General features: G+C 36.7%; 1 protein-coding gene across 1 annotated transcript; it reads right to left on the bottom strand.

Moving 5' to 3' along the window:
• Positions 1 to 22835: 22835 nt before the first annotated feature.
• Positions 22836 to 24454, bottom strand: LOC136831060 (uncharacterized). Its single transcript, XM_067091006.1, has 2 exons — positions 23419 to 24454; positions 22836 to 23095 (listed from the first exon to the last, which is right to left on the bottom strand). The coding sequence occupies exons 1-2, from the start codon at positions 24452 to 24454 to the stop codon at positions 22836 to 22838; spliced, it is 1296 nt and encodes a 431-aa protein (XP_066947107.1).
• Between the last annotated feature and the right edge of the window lie 546 nt (positions 24455 to 25000).

The raw sequence follows: 25000 nt of genomic DNA, 5'->3' as shown, positions 1-25000 counted from the left end.
AGCACATGGTACATTGCACGCTATCATGAACCCACAATTAACTTTTTAAATCCGTAAACGACTGCACAGCAATTCAATTGGTACACTCAGGTGCAGATTTACAATGAGGCTAATGAGGCTGCAGCCTCAGGCGTCAACAAAGGGTACTGAGGGGGCCCCGATGAGGCGATGATTAAAAAATAAAGCAATAAAATAACTGGCAATAGTCCATTCACGAGACTTGGCAACCCTGGCCTGTGTACGCGTTCAATTCATGTCAGCTGGGCGCAGCGACAGGGTTGACGCCGTTGAGCCTTGAGGTAGTGGTGTTGTGTATGTAGTATGATGCATGGTGTAAGGCAGTCCTGTGCAACCCTCGGCCCAAGGGCCGCATGCGGCCCTCAAAGGCTTTCATTGCGGCCCTTTCTCCTAAAAATATATAAGCTATAGTGCGTCCCTCAGAGAGAGTTACCAACTAGACCCCACAGAAAGTTTGACTAAATTCATATTCTTGTGTACCAATTTCATCATATTTTTTTTAATTTCGTTCACTAAGGTACATATTTTAATTATATTAGAACAGAAAATAACATATTATTCAGTCTAATATTTTTATTGTTTCTCTGTTGCTCAATTTTGTAATGGAACTACCTCTTTTTTAATACAGTATGATACAGCATAATAGATCAATCATTTCAATATAAATTAAACGCAAAACCTGCCGAAACATGACACTAACTACTACCGTTCATATCGAAACATGTACTAAAACAAAATATGATAAATGTGTACGTATCTGTTAAAAAGGCCCCTGACCTGGAGTAGCCTCGGGCCCCAAGTACTGCTAGTCCGCGCCTGGGTACACTTTCAGCTTCCTGGTTTTTTAAAATGCCGTTGCCATTTCCTGTTACTTTATTACAATTTAAGAACATATTCAATATGTTAAAGCAGTCATATAAACGGCAGTTTTCAGCCATCGTTACCCAGCTTACTCAAAGTGCCGGTGCACTAACTGAACATTTTCTCAGCATTGTCATATAAAGAACTCTCACACTCAACTCCCTAAAATGCTATAACTCATCAATGAAATCTTCTACACGCTTGTCTTAATGAAACATGACATGATATCCTGCTGGGGATGTCATGTCACCGATAAATAAATAAAGGAATTCCTTACGTCACTCTAATTACGGGGCAATGTTGAAGCCTCAAATCTTTTATTACCCCACATTTGATTCTTGCCGCCGCCTCCTCCTCCTCCTCCCCCCCCCCCACTCTACGCACTCAACCCCACCCCAACCGTAAACAGATCTTTCTGGTGTTATGAATTAGAACAGAAATTTATTGGTACAACTGATTGCATGATATCGTGTAGTATCACATCTGGTTAAAATTAAATTTGATAATAGAACCACCATTAGCCACAACAACAAAACAAACTTAAAGTGCAGCGTAAATTACTGCAACTATTCTTAGCTGTATAAAAAAACTAATCATTGCAATCTACGGTAAATCTTCAATAAACACTTGTGATATGTAAACTAGCAAATGAGTGCCCCGGTTCGAATTCTGCGGATATATCAAAAATAGTCTCAACAGGTGTTGGCAAATTTTGCTCTTGGTCGCATAATGTTCATACAACGAATTTCCATTATCAGATTTTTGTTAGCATTAATTTTACCTACCGAACCTTTTTACTCTCAATTCCCGTTTCAGTGATGAATTACCTCATAGGTCCCATCGCTTGGCCTTTGGCCTGAATAATATATTCTATTCTATTCTATTCTTAGATTCGTCATTTGTCCAGAATAACTACAACTTATTTAGAATGTCCTGAGATCCATAATACCAAGATCATGAATAATATCATCTCAAACCGAACGAGCTGACTTTCCAGAATTTGTTCTGAGTAGAGAGTCCGGGCAGATTAGACAACAAAGGGTTGCTGTATATAGGGACGATATACATTTGAACTCGGCTGGTTTGGATCTCTTCCAAGTGCTCTGTGATTGCCTTCAGAAGCATTACTCTAATAGCAGTCGACGGAGACGCCGGAATGATCGCTTTTGATCGATAATTATCTCGGAAGTACCTCCGCAGTCAAGCTACTAAAAATGTTAATAGAACTAAGGAGTTATAATTGAGTTCTGATGTAAAGGGGCATAGCATACTAGAAGCCGTCTAGCTGGTTCCCTCTGCAAGCCGTGTTTCTAGATAATATAGAAATCCGACCATTTGTCCGCATAACAAAGATTTTCCACATGTAAAATCTCCATTAAGGGACAGGGCATACTAGAAGCAGTCTGTCTGCTTCCCTCTGCAAGCCATGTTTCTAGATAATCTAGAAATCCGACCATTTGTCCGCATAACAAACATTTTTCACATGTAAAATCTCCATTAAGGGACAGAAGCGGTCTAGCTGCTTCCCTCTGCAAGCCATGTTTCTAGATAATCTAAAAATCCGATCATATGTGCATATAACAAAGATTTTCCACATGTAAACTCTCCATTAAGGAACAGGGCATACTAGAAGCGGCCTAGCTGCTTTCCTCTACAAGCCGTGTTTCTAGATAAGCTAGAAATCCGACCATTTGTCCGCATAACAAAGATTTTCCACTTGTAAAATCTCCATTAAGGGACAGGGCATACTAGAAGCAGTCTAGCTGATTTACTACCAATTTATTTATATATTATTGATTTTTCATTATGTATTCACTATTGCATTTAACCATTTTACAATGTAATAATTCATTGTGTATAAGAATATTTCTTTTAAACAATAATTCATTATATAATGTATGAATTTTCTACAATATATTACTGATGTATTATTTTACCATTGTTGCATTAACCTGAATTGTTCAATAGTATCCATTTTTTTCACACTTATTTTATATGTGTTATCATTATGTTACATATGTCTATGTATTTTGCATTATGGGCAATCATATAAACAGTTTGTTTTCCATGTGAATTTACAACTATTCATTCAAACTATATTTTTTTTATTACCACACTGAGGGCAGTGTGATGAGCCGGACCGAGTGATGTAGTGATGTAAAGAAAGATTAAATAGGGAAGCATAAGAATAGAATCTTTAAAAGAGAGGAGTGGAAAAAGATAAATTGTACAGTGATCGATTGAGTAAGAATAGAGAGAGAGAGAGAGAACAACAATTAAGCCTTGGTTGTTATACATTACCGAGGCCAGATATGTCGAGTAAGCTAAAAGCAGGAAAACGCCTTTACATGAACTCAAAACAGGGAGCGAGTGTATCACGCCCAGGGCCATAAAACCGATCATAAAATCTTGAACCTGTGGCCTCACGGCTGAGCTGACCGAGCATAACCTATAACCTCGTCAGGAGTCAACGTTCCAGCCATATCTATAACCCTGTCTTCAATAGGAGGCATTTACAAGAATTTCCATGAAAAGGGGCTGGACAAAGAGAAGTAGTTCACCATTTCTTCAATTAGACATTCTAGGGAGGAGCCAGTAACAACTCCTCCTGAAGTCATTTCCAATCAAAACTTCTAAGGAGAGATTTTGACAACACCCACAACTGTCCTTCCCAATCAAGCTGTTCGAGGGGAAGCCTTACAGATAATATCTTCCAATGAGTAACTTCAAGGGAGGAGATGGAAGATAGCAAAGAGAAGCAGGGGTTCCAAAGAAGAACGAACCCAGAGAAGGAAGACAGAGTCGCTAGTCACTAGTACTAGAAGACGCAGTACTTCCCCCTAGCTTCCGTGGTCCCAACCAGACTCAGACCGCGGGCTACTTAACCCTACTCTGACCACGGGCTACTTAACCAGACAGAAACTGAACTTCGACTAGCAAGAGTGGTTTTCAAGAGAGTAAAACCATAACCAAAATTGTATTTGTGTATGTAATTAACTTTCATCATTAAAGTAAGAAGCTACCCATTTCGTCTCCATTACACCTTTCTGAGAGATATAATTACATTTAATATAAATCACTTCTAAATAATAGACTCGTGAGCTGCTGACTTTGAGAAGAGATGCTGTGGATGAAAACGTGGCTGACTTAGAAGAAAGACGCAGGTAAGAAGGGAACAATAATATGTCACACGAGTTATGAAAGAAACTTGTGCATGACATAAAAATGGTGGCAGTGCTTTAGGATCCAAAAGGCGATTGAAACAAACAGACATTAACAGAAATATCCAGTGCAATTTATTTGCAGTGAAACGAACTCTACAAAACGAACTTAGATTTTACGATGGCAAAGCAAAACTTATATGAAGAAATAAAATCCTGCAATAAAGCATCAAACAGAAGTGAACATAAACTTTAATAATATGCAATGAAGAAGCAAAACACATAACGCAATTCACCACAAACTAATCAATAAACACAAAACAGTGAGCCAGCACATCGGTCGAGCAATGACAGGCAGCGAGTGTGTTTAACAAACTATCGCCACGAGTGTAACAGGTACAATGCAGAGTGTGTTTCAACAAACTCCGAAGGGACAACAATAGAAGAACAAATTGTCGACTACAAAAGAAGTCCGTAATAACAACAACCTGTAAGTTATTGAGAAATTGACATTTATTTGTTCTCTCTCTTTAAATGTGTAAAGAAGTGAAGAAATTTTAGATTTAGATATACTAGAGTAAAGATTATTTAACCTCTCTTTATCAAAGTGAAAATTAATGAAACTCTCTCTCCAACGAATTAAATTTTTTTTTGTAAGTGTAATTACAATTATTACTCTCTCTATGATAATTATTTGTTTGGTAAATAATTGAGAAAGGGAATTCTTATTTTTTCTCACTCGGTTGGTGATAAATATTTTGAGTAATTATATGGAAAATTGTGTGCTCATTGTGATGAATATTTTTTTTCTTGATGATATGATGCCCAATTTCACATAAGATTTTTTGTGTGTATTTGAATAATTACTTTTGAAGGATTTATTTTACTTGTACACATGAACTCAATTTAACAATTTAAGTTTTTTCGTTATTATACTTTGATAGTTTTTTTTTTTTGGTACTGTGTGCATAGTGTAACACACACGCACACACACACACACACATATATATATATATATATATATATATATATATATATCAGAAAATATGGCTGCTACAAATTTTAAAGGACACATATATGCATTTCATAGCTTCAATGCTTTAAGATGTGATGGAAGAATTTTTGGAGTCAGATGGAACTAGGTCGAGAGACTCGAGGTAAAATCTTTGTGTTCAGCAAATAGTTTGATTCCTCAGCAATATTGCCAGTCAGGTGATATCGAAGTGTTATGTATATTCGTGAGTACGTGCGTTAATTTGATCTAGATTATGCCAAAATCTGCCCTAAAAGTGAGTTTGATCGTTTATTAACGTGATAGAACTGCAGTTGTCTAGACGTAGCTTTGGAGAGGATCCAGGCTTTGAAATCAGCAGATAAGGTAGAGTTTGAAATCTCTGTTTTTATGGGAGGAAATTGAACTTGTGATTTTTACAATGATTTTCTGATCATTATGAACTTTTGAACTGGTGTGGGAGATTTAATATGAATATTCATACCTCTTTTATATTATTGTTTTGTCATGTTACGTTTGCCATATCTTGGCTATGCATTTTACACTTTCCATTATTGTGTTTTGCATTTCATATATTTTTGGGAGTTTTTCTGTCATGTTTAATTCTTCCGACAGATGTCTGTGGACAGTGTGGACTGAGTTTTCGAATAACATGTGGTAGACTGTTTTTTTTTTTACATGACTTTAGTTATTGATTTGGGGAGTATGTGAGTTTGGATATTTTCAGGCTATTAGCCATAGTGAGACTTCTTTAATCAGAAGTGTTTTACAGTTCAGAGTTTAGTTATCTGACTCGATAATTCATTTATTATGCATTTTAATCTTTGCTTTGTTTTATTCATTTCTTGTTGGGTTATTTGAATAATAAACCTATTTTTGTAGAAACTATTGCGTTTCTTTAAATAGTCCATTCAATTGCTTGGTGAGAATGAGTGAGATTCGGGTGGGTGAACTTCGGAAAACGATGAGAGAGAGAGAGAGAGGCGATACACGGTGAGAGAGAGAGAGAGAGAGAGAGAGGGGAGAAAAATGGATGTAAGTGTTATCGTGAGCGAACCTTCATACGCCGTTTCCTGAATAAAGATTGTTGGAGCACGTTACGTACACTTTCAAAAAAGTGTTAATTCTGTCCTTGTTACAGAATAAATGCAGCGGGTTGAATTAAAATGCTGGCAGCGGTGTCTCTGATTTTAAATGGTGGCAGCATGATTTTAATGTCTTTAATGATGGCGAAAGAGGAGATTACTAATAGGCTAATTGATAACGTTGATACCCAAGGCACGGGACTTCACGTGAGCGCTATGAGTGGTTACCACTCAGTCTTAAGATAGCGAGTTTCATAGGGGCTCGTGATTATGTGTGAAATACGGGGAATCTTTTTTTTTTCCGTTTCTATTCGAGTACTGGGAGTGGGGAGTTGTGAAATAGATCTGGATGATCTCTAGAGCAATTTTGGGGTTAACAAAATACCCAAATAAGTGTGAATAGTGGCGATTGTGAGTTAATTACGCAAAGTGATGATTCAACAAGAAACGCGCTGGGTGTTTTTTTTTGCTTCGTCGTCGAGTGGGTGACGTCACAGGTTAGCAAGTAGAGTGATAGGTACTTCGTTTTCTGTTTCAAATTGGTAAGTACCCCATTCTCGTAAGTTGCGCAGAACGCCGTTTTCTATTCTTCTTTTAGAGGGGGTAACTTTTACCTTTCTCTAGTGTTCCTTTTTGGTTTCTTTTTTTATGTTGTTACGCTCAGGGCGTGTGATTACTCACAAAATGCCGGACGATGCAGCAAGCACATCCCAATCAGTTGTGGTGCATAAAGTGACGAAGCGTTAGTGGGGGAATTAGTCATTTTAAAGGGTTAGTTGATGGAAAGCCAACCCAAAACATAGAAACTTTCATTGAGTCAGTGAACAATTATCTGAATTCCAAGAAAATTACGAATGGCGCTGAAGCTTTAACAGAGGCTAAATCATTTCTGGATTTAGATAAAGGAGATATTGGGAAACGAGCACGCAGTTTCGGGTTCAGAAGGTGTAAAACTTGGAATGAACTGCAGAAATTTCTACGAGCTACTTATGGCGGAGTTCAACGTGAATGCGCAGTTCGAATTTGCGAGAGTTTCTCAAAATAAAGAAGGGCAATGATTCACTAGTCACATACAGTGCGAATTTATTTGATGCAGTAGTTGAGTTAAAGAAATCTATAACAGGCTGCCCATGGGTAACTGGAAATAATATCTCCTAAGATAATTTTGAAAGATTGTTACACTTTGGTTGCCTTTAACGTCGGTCCCAGATGTAATTGTAGATAGTTTTGATAAGAGAATTGATCAGGATACAGACGAATCCTTTTTGTTTGCCCAGATTAACAAAAATCTAGCAAAATGCCCGACACTGGACAGTACTTTTGTACAGGGAGGTGCAAAAATATCAGCTGCGGTTTCCAAACCACAGAATAATGATAGTCGCTCGCATTCGGGAAATGATGCAACAGCGAAGACATATGCACGAGTAGAATCGAAGAAAATTCCAGAGAGATCAGTCACAACGATACGTTGTTTTAATTGTGATAAAATAGGACATAGTAAATCAAATTGCAGAGTGAGATATTGTTCAGTTTGCAAATCTTCAGATCATGGATGGAGATTTTGCCCAGCCACAAAGAGTAGAGATTATTCAGGGAAGTCCCGGGGAGGTTTTTCTAGATATGACAGGAGAATTCCACGTGATGCAAGTTCTAGATACACAAAGGAACAGCAGAATTTTCACAAGATAAGTTCGAAAACGGACACAGGATAATGACCAATCAGGTCGTAGAGTCAACAGAACCTAGGCCGATTGTACGTGGATTCTCTAATGGCAATGAAATTTTTATTTTCATTGATTCTGGTAGCTCAGTTAACTTAGTAAATGCTGACCTTTTTCACTCGAGGTTTCCAGAGTGCAAATTAGTCCCTTCTAGTGAGACAGTGTGTGATGTACAAGCGAGGAAACTGAATATTTTAGGTTCGTCATTTCTTACGCTTTGTATTGGCGGAAAGACAATAGTAGAATCATTTTTGGTCATAGAAGGATTAGCCTTAGGTGAAATGGTTTTGCTAGGACACCCTTCTTGTATGCGACATAACATCAACATTCTTACGGGAGTTCAGGGATTACAATAGGTGAGTCAGGTTGTTTTGTTCCATATATACACAGGAAAAAAACTTGTGAGAAACCTAAGACACAGTCGGAGACATGTAACACAGTCATTAGAGAGTGAAGATATTCCGCAAAGATCTTTCAAAGGATTTTTGTTGGAAGATATTGAATTGCAACCCTTGAGTTCCTACATTGGTTAAAGTGTCGCTGAAAGAGAAAAATTTTCCTTCTCAAGTGTGCGTTGTTGAGGGAACCGAGAAATTCAAAGACGTTGTGAGTACGGTGTCAGTGAATGAAATTTCAGTCGCAGGCGTGACTTCAGTAGAATTAGTTAGCTATCAAGACTCAGTGAAAAATATCACAAGGGTACTTATGTAATTGATTTTGAAGAGTTTAAGGAAGAGCATAAATTAGTGAGTTTTTGTGGAGACGGGAATATGTTTCCTAACGAGGAGCAACAGTTCCGAAGTCAGGTTCTACATGAACATTTGGCTAAAGTTGATTATCCTGAATATTCAGATAAAGTAGAGAAAGTGTTGAAAGAATATCTAGATATCATTGCTTTGAAGGGAGATAAATTAGGAGTTACAGATGTTTTAGAACATTCAATCCGCCTAGAAAAGGGTACAAATCCCATATATATTCCAGCATATCGAATTCCTTTTAAGATCAGAGAAGAAGTAGAAAAAGAAGTTCAGAGGTGGGAGTCGGAAGGCATTATCAGACCGTCCAATTCTCCGTTTAATTTTCCTTTGCTTGCAGTTCCTAAGAAAGACGGTAGTATCAGAGTTTGTGTAGATTTTCGTAAATTGAATGAAAAAACATGCCCAGATAGATATCCTGTAGCTTGTTTGCCTGATTTGTTTGTTGAGATCGGTGGCAAGAATATATATTCATCTATAGATCTTATGCAAGGGTTTTTACAGGTTCCCCTTTGTGAGAGTAGCCGTAAATATACAGCATTTTCGGTACCAAAGGGACATTACGAGTTTAATAGGATGCCTTTTGGATTACAAGGGTCCCCAATAACATTTACTAGACTGGTTAACACAGTACTTCATGGCTTGTTAGGAAAGTCGGTGTTTGTGTACATGGATGATATTCTCATATGCACAGATACAATTGAAGAACATCTAAAGGTGTTAAAAGAAGTCCTCAAGCGATTACGGTTCGCTGGGTTAAAGGTCAAATTGGCCAAATGTGAGTTTCTGAAGAGAAAAATTGTCTATTTAGGACATGTTATCTCTAAAGAGGGAGTTAGAGTGAATGATGAGAAAGTTAAAGCCATTGTGAATTTTCCAGTTCCCAAAACCAGGAAACAGATTCGTTCGTTCCTAGGTATGTCGGGTTTCTTTCGCCGTTTTGTGCGGAATTTTTCTACAATAGCGTCTCCATTGACAGATTTGTTACGAGAAGACGTTAAGTTTGTTTGGGGTGATAGTCAACAATTAGCTTTTGAGAAGCTTAAGAACGCTTTGGTGAACCCACCAGTTTTGAAGTTTCCAGATTTTAGTCAACCGTTCACCTTAGTGACTGACGCGAGTCAGGAAGGTATAGGTGCGTGTTTGATGCAGAAATTTGAGGAAATTACACCCAATTGCTTTTATAGCAGAAAGTTCAAAACGCGTGGTAGTAACGAAAGGCTGATGTCAGTTGTGGACAAGGAGGCTTTCGCAGTCGTCTCTAGCCTTGTTCATTTTAAGATGTTGTTGTTGGGAAATAAAGTTGAGATTTTTACAGATCATCAACCGTTGTTAGAGCTTTTAATAAGCCAAATTTGTCGCCCAAGAGAGCACGTTGGTTCCTAACATTGAGAGATTTTGATGCAAACCTCAAATACATTGAAGGTAAGCATAATGTGGTTGCAGATGCATTGAGCAGATATTTTCCGGTCGAGGATGAGGAAATACACACCGAATCCTGTGTGGGAGAAGAGAGTAAATATTTGGTGTCTAATGTCTCTGATATTAGTAATTCTGAGAGATCGCATGTAGAGGACATACACGTTCCTACAGTGCATACTTCGGGGAGAAATAGTGAGTCGGCAGTCTCGGGAGAGATTGTTATTCGTGATAGTGAGAGTAACGCAGTGTGTTATATTACGGGTGAAAATGTCACTTGGGACATAGGCTTGCTGGAACAAAAGCAAGATGAAGATAAATTGTTGTCAGATGCTAAGGCATTTCTTAGGGAGTTTCACCGAAGAAAGGGTATAAGTTGCCTTTTTCTGGTCTAGAGTTGGAGAATAATTTATTGGTGAGGAAAGTTAAGTATAACTTGCGAAGTACTCGAAGCATGGGTGAGATTACACAAATCATCGTGCCAGAGAGTCTAGTACCACAAGTTCTAGACATTGTACATTGTAAATTTGGTTCTCCTCATTTAGGTGTGGACAAGACGTATGAAAACGTCAGGTCAAAGTTCTTTTGGAAAAATATGTTTTCCGCAGTAGAAGCCTTTGTGAAGAAGTGCGCTATTTGCAATGCGAATAAGCCAGCGACGACAGTGTCGTGTCGTTTGGGTTCATATCCCATACCATAGGCCGTTTCAGAGAGTGCATATGGATATTCTGGGTAACTTCTCAGAGTCCGCTTATGGTTATAGACATTTATTAGTAGTTGTTGATGAGTTGACTCGCCTTGTCGAGATTTTCCCACTGAAATACAAATCAGCTGAGGAAGTTGCTATAGCGTTCTTTAAGGGGATAATTTGTCGATATGGTGTTCCTGAATGTCTGATCACAGACAATGGTAGGGAGTTTATTAATAAGACTTTAGACGGTCTTGCTAATTTGTTGGGGATAAAGAAAGTATCTATAATCCCGTATAGACCTGAAGCGAATGGGTTATGTGAGAGGGCGAATCGGAAAGTAATCGAAGCTTTGCGCATGACGGTGGGAGGTTCCGATACACATTGGGACAGATCGTTGGATGAAGTGCGATATAGTATCAATACTATGATGAATGACACAATTAAGATATCTCCAGCAGAAGCTTTGTATGGGTACAAGTTGAAAGGACCTTTTGATTTGTTACCAGAGCGAGTTCAGGGTGATGTTACGGTCACTTCATTGATAAATACAGCGAGAGAAAGATTTGCACGTATCAGTAAAGAACTTGAACTTTAGTTCGCGTGCAATGGTAGAGAAAAGTAACGCGAAATCGAGGGGAGTAGCTTTTTCGATGGGTGATAGAGTGTTTGTTAAAGTGAATGTTCGGAATGATCTGAATTATAAATTAAGTCCGAAGTTCCACGGACCTTTTGAGATTGTAGAGATCAAAAAGAGGGAATAGATTTGTAGTTAAAGATGTAAATACTGGAGTGACGAAATTGACCCATATTTCGAAGTTAAAGAAAGTTGGGATGTAATGGAACATTTGTATATAGTCATGTAATGGAACGTTTGTATATAGTTAGAGGGATAAATGGGTTGATGTTTGTATATATATGATATTTTTTTTTTTTTTTTTGTCTCTTGTTCATTTTGGATGTTGAAGTTCTTAATCATTTGTTTTCGAATGATTTTAGAAGTTGAGACATGGGCTAATTTCATACGAGATTTGACCCGTGTGTTAGTGTGTTATGGTGTTGTGATGTGTTTCATCATCCGACGCAATATCTTTGTTGTTTAAGATTATTTTTTTGGGAGGTACTTGGTATATCGGACCGAACAAGTCTGATCTTTTTTTTTCGGGTTGGGAGATCGTGTTTGAGTATTTGGATTTTTTTTCCAGTTTCTTTTTTTTTTTTTTTTAAATAAAGGGAGCTGTGTTGTGAGTGATTGTAGTTGTTATGATCATGGGAGCGATTGCCATTACGTCAATTGCTATTTTGTTGAGAGTTAGTCAGGTGTTGCGAAATATTTGCTAACCGGGTAGAATTTTCATGTCTTTTACGAGATATGATACCTTTTAGTGTTTGGATGTTTGGAGTATTTTTTTTCTGTTGGAAAGAATTTTTTTATGAGTGAGTTCCGTAGAGTTATTGTGTTTAATAGTGAGTTGACTGTGATTATTCTGAGATACAAACTTGGAATTAGTTCACATTAAGAGTATTTGACTTTTGCATTAGTAGTTTTGTTTGGTTCAGTAACATGAAACCTTTTTGTTATTAGACCTTTTTCGAGTGTTTTTGGGAGACTCAGTAGTGACATGGGATAGAGTAGAGACCATGTTCGTTTTGGGAGATCAATATCAAGGTTCGGGAGTTGGTTATAAGACGAGTTGTACTTTAGTTAGAGAGAGGTGTGTGTGTGACAGTAGTGTTTTCCAGTTGCGAGTTGTGTCTGTGGGTGGTTGTGAATTATCATTAGTTCATAGACAGACTCCGACAGAATGTGACTTTAGACAGTTCCTTTGAGATTACCACATTGAGTCCACCAGTACTCTTAACTGCCGTGTTTTGCAAAGAGTGCAGTTACAATGATGTGCCAGAGCAACAAGTCGACGTCATTCGTTCTTCGAGGATCCAAGCTGTTTGATTCATCCTGCCGTGTGATGTCTACGGACTTTCTCGTACTTAGCCGTGCTGTATTCAACAGTTCTGAGAAGATAATTATGCGTCATACGCATAACGAGCATTTGGTAGTGGCAGTACCTACAACCAAGGTGCCAATAACTGTTCCACCGTTGGAAGACATTGACGATTCCGTGATGTTCCAGTATCAGGAATATATTATGCCGACAATTTTAATTGTCTTAATAGCTATTTTACTGATAATTCTTGTTGTGGGGGTAGTAAAGCTTATTCGTGTTTGTAAGATTACATGTAAAGGCTCTAAGAACACAACCCCAGTGACTTTGGAAGTGCGTCATGAGAGCAGTCCTTAAAGCTGCAGTGCAGTAGACATTGCTAATTGAGCATAGCTCTATTCTGTTATGTTTTATACATATGTTTTTGTTTTAGTTTGCCGTTAAGGAGAGCGAGACGCTCTTATGTGGTGGCCGAGCTCTATTTCAGAAAATATGGCTGCTACAAATTTTAAAGGACACATATATGCATTTCATAGCTTCAATGCTTTAAGATGTGATGGAAGAATTTTTGGAGTCAGATGGAACTAGGTCGAGAGACTCGAGGTAAAATCTTTGTGTTCAGCAAATAGTTTGATTCCTCAGCAATATTGCCAGTCAGGTGATCTCCGAAGTGTTATGTATATTCGTGAGTACGTGCGTTAATTTGATCTAGATTATGCCAAAATCTGCCCTAAAAGTGAGTTTGATCGTTTATTAACGTGATAGAACTGCAGTTGTCTAGACGTAGCTTTGGAGAGGATCCAGGCTTTGAAATCGGCAGATAAGGTAGAGTTTGAAATCTCTGTTTTTATGGGAGAAAATTGAACTTGTGATTTTTACCAATGATTTTCTGATCATTATGAACTTTTGAACTGGTGTGGGAGATTTAATATGAATATTCATACCTCTTTTATATTATTGTTTTGTCATGTTACGTTTGCCATATCTTGGCTATGCATTTTACACTTTCCATTATTGTGTTTTGCATTTCATATATTTTTGGGAGTTTTCTGTCATGTCATGTTTAATTCTTTCGACAGATGTCTGTGGACAGTGTGGACTGACTGTTCGAATAACATGTGGTAGACTTTTTTTGACATGACTTTTAGTTATTGATTTGGGGAGTATGTGTGAGTTTGGATATTTTCAGGCTATTAGCCATAGTGAGACTTCTTTAATCAGAAGTGTTTTACAGTTCAGAGTTTAGTTATCTGACTCGATAATTCATTTATTATGCATTTTAATCTTTGCTTTGTTTTATTCATTTCTTGTTGGGTTATTTGAATAATAAACCTATTTTTGTAGAAACTATTGCGTTTCTTTAAATAGTCCATTCAATTGATTTGGTGAGAATGAGTGAGATTCGGGTGGGTGAACTTGGAAAACGATGAGAGAGAGAGAGAGAGGCGATACATACGGTGAGAGAGAGAGAGAGAGAGAGGGGAGAAAAATGGATGTAAGTGTTATCGTGAGCGAACCTTCATACGCCGTTTCCTGAATAAAGATTGTTGGAGCACGTTACGTACACTTTCAAAAAAGTGTTAATTCTGTCCTTGTTACATATATATATATATATATATATATATATATATATATATATATATATATATATATATATATATATATATATATATATATTATATTATATATATATATTATATATATATATATATATATATATATATATATATATACATATATATAATGATTGTGTGCTCAGTTTCAATAATTTGATTGTAAAATGCAAAGAGTCTTTGATGAATTACTAAACACAGTTAGCCATTCGCCGTACAATTTAAGACCGTCGACACTCAGACATTGCCGAATTCCAAGACTAGTTTCCCACTCAACTTAAGTGCAAAGAAATACTAACAATAATAACACAACTAACCAGAACTAAAGTAGTGTTAATTATTCTAATAATACTAACAGTAATAATAATAGTAACAATACTAATAATACTCGCACCATCCAATATCGCAATATGAATCAAGCAGCTGTCATAACAACAGCCACACGCTTCTGTGGACAGGTGGATGATTCAAATCCTGACAAAAGTAGACTCGAATCTTATACAGTAAATCACTGGCTCTCAGATGCAGATAGTCGCATAACTTCAGGGGGGAATAACAGATGAAAGAGCTAAAATAAATGAAGTCTTAATTCTCGGAAGTTCAGAACACGGTGACACCCACAAAACTCTGAATTCCACGAGTTTTATCAAGCTTAATAACTATGCAGAATTCAAAGAAATTTGTTTATCACTCTGGGAACCAGTAAATAAGACTGACAGTTTATATAACATGACTAGATTCCTTAACCCGCAATATGAAACAATAGCTAATCTGTACGCAAGTGTTGAGAATGCAATACATAAAATAACAGAAGACTTAAAGAAAACAGGCATCACCATAGAAGATAAGACACAGTTTGGTGATAATGACAATAATTTAGTTGAGCTAAGACATGTTTTGAATTACTTGCCATTTGGAACAATATATAATGGCCTTGGAGAAGATAAAAAAAGGCTTTCAGGAAAATAAAAATTGATCCACAGAAAGACAGCCTTCAAACACTGAAAACCATGAGAGAAGAAATACAAACGAAAGAGATAGATCTCTCCAAGGAATTTGTAGGAACAACAGAAGCACAAAATGAAAGGAAAGGCAGAAATAATGATCCTACCTTTAGAATGAATAACAAGAACTATGATAATTCCAGACAAGTTGGGAACTGACCAACTACCTTTCAAGGAAAATATGCTCAAAATACTAAAAGAATCCAAACCAGAAAGGAAGACAGAATCAAACAAAGGGTGGTCCTCCCAAACCTTATAGACAAGGTCAATACTCAAACACAACTACTTCAACCCAAGTGAACTATTCCGCTCAAGGAGCGAGACCAAAGACAACCTGTGAAAACTGTGGCTATACCAGTCATTCCACAAACGAGTGCAGAAGGCCTAGGATCTGCACGATTTGCAAGAAGGTAGGACATTTAACCAGGAATTGCTGGTTCGGGAATAAAGAAACACATAAAGAAGTGGTTGAATTAAGCAGCAACCGCCCAACCTCAAATAAGTCTTCAAGTCAATGACAATTTATCCCTACACATAAGACAGCAAGAAAGTCCCTTCAAGAAAATAATATAAAAACAGAAGAATTAGCAAAAAGGGGAAGTGAAGGTTCATCCGCATTTTCCTATTTGCCGAGTAAAGTAGTAGTATTCTTCATGAGAGAAGAAGAAATAACCAGAAAGGATTTACCTATCATTAAAGTTCCAATAAATGGAAAGATATGTACTGTACTCATGGATTCAGGTAACACTGTAAACATAATAGATAACACCATTTTAACCAGATACTTAGGCGTTGAAGAAACGCTAATTCAGGGTCAAAGCAGAATGATAAAAGGAGTAGCGGGTAAACAGATTAAAAGTTTAGGAAATGTGAACTTAGAAATAGACATTTCGTCACATAAATCTGTTGAAAGTTTTCTAGTTCTAGAAGACAGATTTTTTCCCGCACAAGTATTGTTCTCATTTAAAGTAATGAAGAGATGTGGAATCATCCTGGACTGCAGAGAAAGAAGGATTAGCCTGAAACAGGATAATCAAAGGAGCGTATGCTTTGCGCTTGAAGAAGAAAAGTTTCACCCAAATCTGATCAATTTGTCTGAGACGGCTTCGGCAAGCGAGAAAGACATACATAAAAGACAGTACCATAACGAGAACAATAAAGATAAAATAGAAAAAGATAGAAAAGAGGAATTCCCACAATTTCAGAGTAGAGAATCAAGAAAATGTGCACCTCAAGAAACTATATACTCCGAAGAAAGAAATGGCCCAGATACAAATAATGGTGATCACCGAGATTCTGAATATAACGAAAAATAAGGCTCCCATACTGATAAATATACAGAAATAAATACTGATAGCTATAGCAATGTAGTAATAAGTTGTAACAATGAAGGGAAATTACTAAATGAAGTATTGTTATTAAATAAAATACATAAATCCGATATAGATAATGTAATAGCAGTAACTGAAGAAACTAGTGAATATACAGAACATTGTTGCTTTGCAGATATAGAAGATGAAGAGATATGTTGCGTAGGCATTGCTGATGATAATAAAGTGCAGTTCATACTTAATAGACAAGTAGCAAAAATACATTTAAGGAGAAAAGTAGAGGTAGAGGTTAAAGACGTTCAGTTATTAAATGAAGAATTGCCAGATTTTGCCAGAATAGATAATTCATTGGCCCACCTGAAGGGTAATAATTGTGAAGTTTATGTCCAAAACTACTCAGATAACAAACTAACACTATACGCAGGCATTGTCTTTTGCATAGGAATACCTACTAACAGCCCTTTACTAACACTAGAAGAAAAGGCATTTTTCTCTGTAACTGGTCAAAAGTCTGAATTAAACAAAGCGATGAATAAAACAGATTTCCCAGAAAAAAAAATTAATTCAGATATCAGAAAAATATGGAGATGTAATAGCTATAGAAGGAGATAAATTAGTCAGAGCAATTGTCCTACAACATAGAATTTTGTTAGATGATGGAGCAAAACCATTCTTTATTCCTAATTACAGATAACCAATAAGCCAAAGACCCATAGTTGATAATTTGATAGAAGAAATGAAGAAAGATGGGGTAGTCATTCCTTCCAAATCTCCATATAATTCTCCATTACTACTTGTTCCAAAGAAAGATGGAAATTGGAGACTTGTGATAGATTATAGAAAGTTAAATTCCAACACCATCCCAGATACAATGCCAATGCCAGTAATTCAAGATATGTTAACTCAATTAGGAGGTGCAAAAATCTTTTTATCCTTAGATTTGCTGAGTGGGTATTGGCAAGTACCTTTAGACGAAGAGTCGAAACCATACACAACCTTCAGCACACATAAAGAACACTTACAATTTGAAGCCATGCCATTTGGACTCACTTCGGCTCCTTTAGCTTTTGTTAGATTAATTTTACAAATTTTAGGAGATATAGGAAATGTTGTAGTTTGCCTAGATGACGTTATCATTTTTTAGTAAAGATTTAGAAAGTCACCTCAAAACATTAGAAATAGTCCTAGAAAGATTAAGAATAACGGGACTAAAAATCAAATTAAAGAAATGTCAATTCTTAATGAAATCTTTGGAATACTTGGGTCATGTAATTAGTGAAGATGGACTATGCATGCAGGCAGGCAAGATAAAGGCAATAGTTGAATATCTAACTCCCACACATTTGAAAGCATTGAGACGATTCCTAGGAATGGTAGGTTACTATAGACCTTTTATTAAGGGTTTTGCGACGATAGCCAAACCATTAACAGAATTAACAAAGAAGGATGTCAAATATGAATGGAATAAAGAGCAAGAGACAGCCTTCCAAACACTAAAGAGTAAAATGACAAGGAATCCTGTTTTAGTCTACCCAGATTTCTCCAAAGACTTTTACTTAGCTTGTGATGCCTCAAGTACAGGGCTAGGAGCAGTATTACTACAAAAAGACAAAACTAGAATGAGGGCAGTATATTATCCCAGTAGAGTCTTAAACCCAGCAGAAAGAAATTATAGTGCTACAGATGTTTAGCATTATACTAGGGATTAAAGAAATTTAGACACATACTTCTAGGTCATAAAGTCAGTGTACTTACTGATCACAAACCCATTTGTGATTTGTTTAAAAAGAGAACTTTTACAAATAACATGCAGTTCAACAGATGGTTCATTAGTGTGTTAGAATTTGCTCCAGAACTCAGATATATCCCAGGGAAATTTAATAACCTAGCAGATGCATTATCCAGATCCCAAGAAGAAACCGAGAAATACTTTACCTTTTGTTTTAGCTGTCAAGTAGTGGACTTGGACTTAGAAAGAGTGAAAATACAACAAGAAAATGATGCAGAAATCATACAGATAGTAGGACAGTTCATGACAGATGAATCTCTAAAACCTGATTTTGAATTAATAAATGGCCTGTTGTATAAAAGGCCCTCAGAGAAGAATGGTTGTCCTCGTCTATACATCCCAAAAGCACTAATCAGAGAAGTTTTAAAACTAACACACTCATATAAGTTAGCCGGACATCCAGGAATTAAAAAGACAAGCAGAATCATAACCAGAAATTATTTTTGGCCACACTGTAGTGTAACCGCAAAGACCTTTGTACAAAATTGTGTAGTTTGCAATCAACATAAGTGTAACGTAAATCCAAGGGCTCCACTTGAAAAATATCCATAAGAATTAAATCCATTTCAGGTAATTAGCATGGACTTTTTAGGTCCATTTCCTACCACTATTAGAGGGAATAAACAAATACTAGTCTTTCTAGACTATCTAACCAGATATGTAGAAAATGTACCAGTAAGAAATAGAGATGCAATTACAGTAGCAGAAGCTCTTAAATCTAGAATTATTACGAGACATTCATGTCCACAAGTTCTTCTTTCTGATAACGCGGCTGAATTTACTAGTGAGCTTTTAAGAAAATTATGTGAATTTTACGAGATAAATAAATGTCAAATAACAGCATATAAACCAAGTTCAAATGGAGCAGTAGAAAGAACAAATCGTAAAATAAAGGATATCCTGAAAACTTTAGTTAAACCTAATACAGAAGACTGGGATTTAGCTTTGGAAGACGTACAGTTTACTATAAACAATACTGTAAATGAGACAATAGGAGAATCACCACACTACTTATTGTATGGTTATCAAAAAGATTACCTAATACCTTACTAGATGATGCAACACCACCCAAACATACTTATAATTATGATGACTATATTGCATGGAAAACTAGACGTACTTATGAAACGATCAAACAAACGAGGACTGGACTTAACGATTTTCACAAAATTCATGCCAAGTACTATGATAAAAATACAACTAAACCAGACATTATAGTGGGTACTCAGGTATATGTTCAAAATCATATTCCAGAAGGTCCTAATGTAAAGTGTTCTCCTAAATTTCATGGTCCTTATAGAGTATTAGAAGTGTTAAAATTAAATAAGCTTATAATTATTAATGAGAATGATCTAAAGGAAAGGGTAGTTCATTGGAACCACGTGAAGGTAATAAAAGCAGACGCTTAGTCCACTAAAAAGTTAGAAGTATTGAAGGAGAATAGGGAAGAACAGGTAAACAAAAGATATGAAGTTAAGAAAAAGATAAGCTTATGTAAAGTGTTGGACTGAAAATATATATGTATGATGTATTAATAGAAACTAAAATACCTCATGTATACAGAATATCTGATGAGGATTATTCTTACAGATACAAACATGCGGCTCATCTTAATAATCGTAATACTCCAATTCGTGTCTTCAGACGTTGTCATCCAAAAGGATGCACTACTAGAGAAAAGGGGATCTGTAAAATTAATAAAAGATTTGGGAGTCGTGAGTATAGATATTTCTTCAGTGCTTATCAATGAGATGACTTTGAAAGGTGTTCAAAAAGAACTCAAATCCATAATACAGAAGACTGATAATAACAGTGCCTTACCATTGTTGAAAAAGTTAGATAATGACATGTGAAATATCCTAAATACAAGGTCCAAAAGATCCCTCTTACCTTTTATAGGAACAGCACTAAATCAACTATTTGGAGCCGCAACTGAATCTAATGTAGAAAAAGAAAAGGCTAGAACTGATAAATTGGAACAATGGGCAGCAGCAAGAGGTACAGTGATAAATAAAGTGATAACTTCTTAGAACTCAAATGCCCAAGAGATAGAAAAGCTAAAGGTATTCTTTACTAAAGTTAACCAGAATGTAACCAAGGAACTAAGTATGATAGAAAACCAACAATTTTTGAACAACTTTGTACTGGAGAGTGAAATTATCTTGCAAGAACATAGAGACATGTTAAACGCGCTCTTGTTAGCTTATAAGGGAATGTTAAGTCCAACACTAATCACTCCTAAGGAATTAGAAGATATAGTTAATTTTTATTTGGTAGAGGGACATTATACCCGTATGGTAAAAGATGTTCTCATGTACTATAATCTCATAACTACCAAAGTAATACATAATAAGATTATTTTAGTATTACCCTTTAATCAGAAAGATACAAATGTACTGATGTCTATACATCCTTTCCCCATATTGATAAAAGAAAATGTAATCATTTCAAATGTCAACAACATCCATTTTGCATTAGAAGAACATGGGTTAATGATTTTATTTATTACTGATGCCCAATTAAAGGATTGCATAATTTTAAGGGAAAAAGAATACATTTGTAACCTTGATCACCTTTACGAAACTACTAATGCCTATCCTTGTGTTCAAGAAATCATTGACAACAAAAATCAAGAAAAAGAGTTATGTACAAGTTTATCCAAACAGATTTGTTTCCATCCTAGCAGAACAGTGAGTTTTTGTTTTTTTCACTAGATACTGTAACAGCCATAATCAACTGCCATAATCTAAGTACAGAAGTTAGATTCAAGAATGTCCATGCTTTTGATAAGGCTTGCAAGTTAGTTATACCAAACCAGTTGTACTATGAACCTCATATTTTCACTGAGCTAAAAGTTAACAAACATATCCCATACATGAACTAGTCTAATTATATCAAAGAGTTTCACTTGTCTCAGTTAGAATTAAAACAACTGGATGAGTTACCATTAGTAGATGAGTATTTCTACTTCAAAGAAAAGGTTTCCCCAATTTTGTCTCTGTTCAATTCAATCATAATCTTAATTGTAATTGTGGTGTTTGTAATTTTAATCAAACCTGTAGTAATTTCAAATATTGAAAAGATTATAAAGGAAATTAAAAAGGCCAAGGAAGAAGAATAATGTTCTTATAGACATGATTTACTACAATTTCTTTATATATTATTGATTTTTCATTATGTAGTCACTATTGCATTTAACCATTTTACAATGTAATAATTCACTGTGTATATGAATATTTCTTTTAAATAATAATTCATTATATAATGTATGAATTTTCTACAATATATTACTGATCTATTATTTTACCATTGTTGCATTAACATGAATTATTCAACAGTATCCAATTTTTCTCACTTATTTTATATGTGTGTTATCATTATGTTACATATATCTATGTATTTTGCATTATGGGCAATCATATAAATAGTTTGTTTTGTATGTGAATTTACAACTATCCATTCAAACTCTATTTTTTTTATTATGACACTGAGGGCAGTGTGAGGTAGCGGGACCGATGATGTAGTGATGTAAAGAAAGATTAAATAGGGAAGCATAAGATTAAATCTTAAAAAGAGTGAAGTGGAAAAGATAAATTATACAGTGATCATAAGAATAGAGAGAGAGAGAGAGAGAGAGAGAGAGAGAGAGAGAGAGAGAGAGAGAGAGAGAGAGAGAACGTGTAATAACATGGTACAGTATAAAACGTAATGTTTTGCTAATTATGACATCTGAACACGAAACTAATATTTTGACCAGTACCATAATTTTTAAATTAAAAGGATAATTCAAGAATATTGTATGATTATGCATGAAGGTTTTTCAAAATAATTTGTCAAAGGAATCATGCTACTGTCCAGTGACTAAGTTTGAGAAGGCCATTATAGCAGCTTCACCTTACTTGTCTTCTTAGCAACATCATTTGTAAGTGAGCTGTAATCTAAAGATCTGGTTAGTGTGTGTTCTACTGACAATAGAGCCAAACAAACATGGCGGGCACTCTTGACCCATGGTTGCTTTTTTGAAAGATTTTATATTGGACAGTTCACTGAAACTGCGTTCAGCCTCAGCAACTGTGACAGGCAATGTATATATAAGAGGCCTGTTGTTTACCACTGCTTCTGCCTCCTTCACTAACGTACGGACCTGCTCCTCGTTGAAGATTTTGCACCTGAAAGATACTTCGAGGGTGTGTTTCACAACCCCGATTAGGCGCTCGAAGAATCCTCCCTTCCACGGAGATTCCGGAGTCTGGAAATGTCACTGTATCCCGCGCTCACGCAGGAACTTTCGAGTTTCGCCTTCGTGGAAGATGTCCTGTAGGAATGTTCTGGCGGCGCGGAAGGTCTAGTGATTGTCGCTGTAGATACTACAGGGCATCCCATGCATTGCAACAAGTCTCCTGAACATCAAGATGGCAGTGTCGAGGGTCGAACATTAATCTAAGTAAATGGCTCGGCTGTTCATGCAAGTTACCAACAGGATGTAGCCTATCCCTCCTCCTACCTGGATAGGTCCGGTGTGGTCGAGACCAATACAAGCAAACGGCTGTGACATCTGTGTTCGTGCAATGGGGAGCAGTGGGGGAGGTGGGCGGTGTAGAGAGGGCTTGAAGGATTTAATACAAGCTACACATCCGCCTACCACCTCCTTCGCCAAACATCTCGATCCTGGACACCAACATTCCTGCAACATTCCTGGTGAAAAATAGCTATTAGTGAATTCACGCCACAGTGCATGTTCAGGTTATGCAAGTGTCTCAGGTATGATTGTACTAATTTACCTTTTGTGGGTAACAAGATTAAATGATCTCTATTTCCTACAGCATTCTTTAATCTATTTTGAGAGTATATTATATTATATTATACCCTCAACCAAAACTAACCCTAATAACTACAAACTGAAGGCAAATAAAGCCTTTGTTCCAAATAAACAACCATCAAAAATGGATTAGCATTGCTTTTTAAAAATTTCAACACAATTTTCATAATACCCATCAAAATGCTAAATTCAACAATACTCTCCATTATAGGCCAGATGTCTGCAAGTTGTATCATGGCTACTTCTTCCTGTAGTTCATGGAGGGCAGCAACAAGTTGCTTATTAGCCTGGCTTAGCGAGGCTTCATCTAGTAGCTGTGGGGGATCAGCAGGACCTTCAACATGAAGAAACTGGGGACCTCGGTGCCACAACTGGTTGTCTGTTAGCTCTCTCATATTGGTCCCTTGGGACAGAAGATCTGCTGGATTACTTTTCATCGGCACATGCTTCAGAATCATCCCACACTCCTGTAAAAGAGAGTTAGCCTGTCCTACCCTATTAGCTATAAACACATTCCTATTCTCCTCTTTGCTATTTACCCAGGCTATAGCAATCTTACTGTCGGTCCAAATTACAACTGTACTGACTTTTATCAAATTCTTCAAACTTCTACCTAACCTAATTCCTAATAACAAGGCCAATAACTCTAATTTAAGTATGGTCAACCATTGTTGTTTCCTAGGGGTTACTCTCATTTTGCTAGTCAACAGGTTAGTTTCTCCCTTACTTCCCTTGGCATAGGCTGCCGCCCCATATGCCTTACTTGAGGCATCAGTAAAGACATGAATTTCTGATTCGCCTGTCAAAATTCCTCTCTTAAATTTCAACTTACGCATATTGACAAACTCTTCTAAGATTTTCATTGTCTCTGTCTGTTTTTCTGTGTCGAGAACATCATCCCATCCTGTACCTTCTTCCCATAGTTTCTGCAAAAACAACTTTCCTCTAACATATGTTGGACTGACCAACCCTAATGGATCAAAATTTGATACTAACAAGGAAAGGACCCTACATTTCGTGGGAACCCAGTTACTAGGCAATTCTCCCACTCCTTTGAAGGGTTTCAAGCACATCTGATCACTACTCCTATGCCATAACATTCCTAACACAGAAATCTCAGTGGGCTCTTCAACTCCTACCCATTGATCAAAGGCTAGGCTATTACTCACCCACCCTCTCAATGGCATTTTAGCTTCATCCAAAAGCTGTTCAACAGTTAAATAATTATCCCACATTTCTCCCTCAGTAGTATAGGTGGCAATATAATTGTGAACATAAAACGATTTTATCAACTCTGCCCTCCCAGCTGCCCTAAAATGAGTCTGAAGGACTTGTCGAAGGAGAAAAGGACTGGTTGTAATTCCAAATACCACGACCCTGAAAGCAAAGGTAGCCGCTTGTGACAGCGCCTTGTACCACAGGAGTCAAGCATACCTGGTGTCCTGTGGATCAAGGAGGACTCGATGGAAGGCTTTAGATATGTCAGCAGTTAGTGCATAGGGATTTACTCTAAATTTTAACAAAAGGTCATATAACAACTCAACTAGACTGGGACCTGGATACAAGCAATCATTCAAGAAGATTCCTCCCTTCGACTTGGAGGAGGCATTAAACAATCCTAAGCAGGGTAGTAGAGCTCTTTTCCTTAACACCAAAATGAGGCCTTCTCTTCTCGAGTTGGGGACTTCCTCTATGAACCCCGCTCCAAGATAAGTCTGAAGGACTTGCTCATAAACAGTTCGGCAACTAGGATCTCAATCAAATCTCATTTCTAAAGCATT

Source organism: Macrobrachium rosenbergii, chromosome 48 (genome assembly GCF_040412425.1).
Source record: "Macrobrachium rosenbergii isolate ZJJX-2024 chromosome 48, ASM4041242v1, whole genome shotgun sequence".
Lineage (NCBI taxonomy): Eukaryota > Metazoa > Arthropoda > Malacostraca > Decapoda > Palaemonidae > Macrobrachium > Macrobrachium rosenbergii.
This window is presented reverse-complemented; position numbering and strand designations above follow the sequence as displayed.

What these genes read in the sequence shown, in the direction of transcription:
- LOC136831060 (XM_067091006.1), bottom strand. Translation starts at nt 24,454, where the DNA reads ATGTGGGATAATTATTTAACTGTTGAACAGCTTTTGGATGAAGCTAAA. An exon ending in CATCTGGCCTATAATGGAGA is followed by an intron (nt 23,096 to 23,418) that starts GTATTGTTGAAT and finishes ATTTTTCACCAG; the next exon opens with GAATGTTGCAGGAATGTTGG.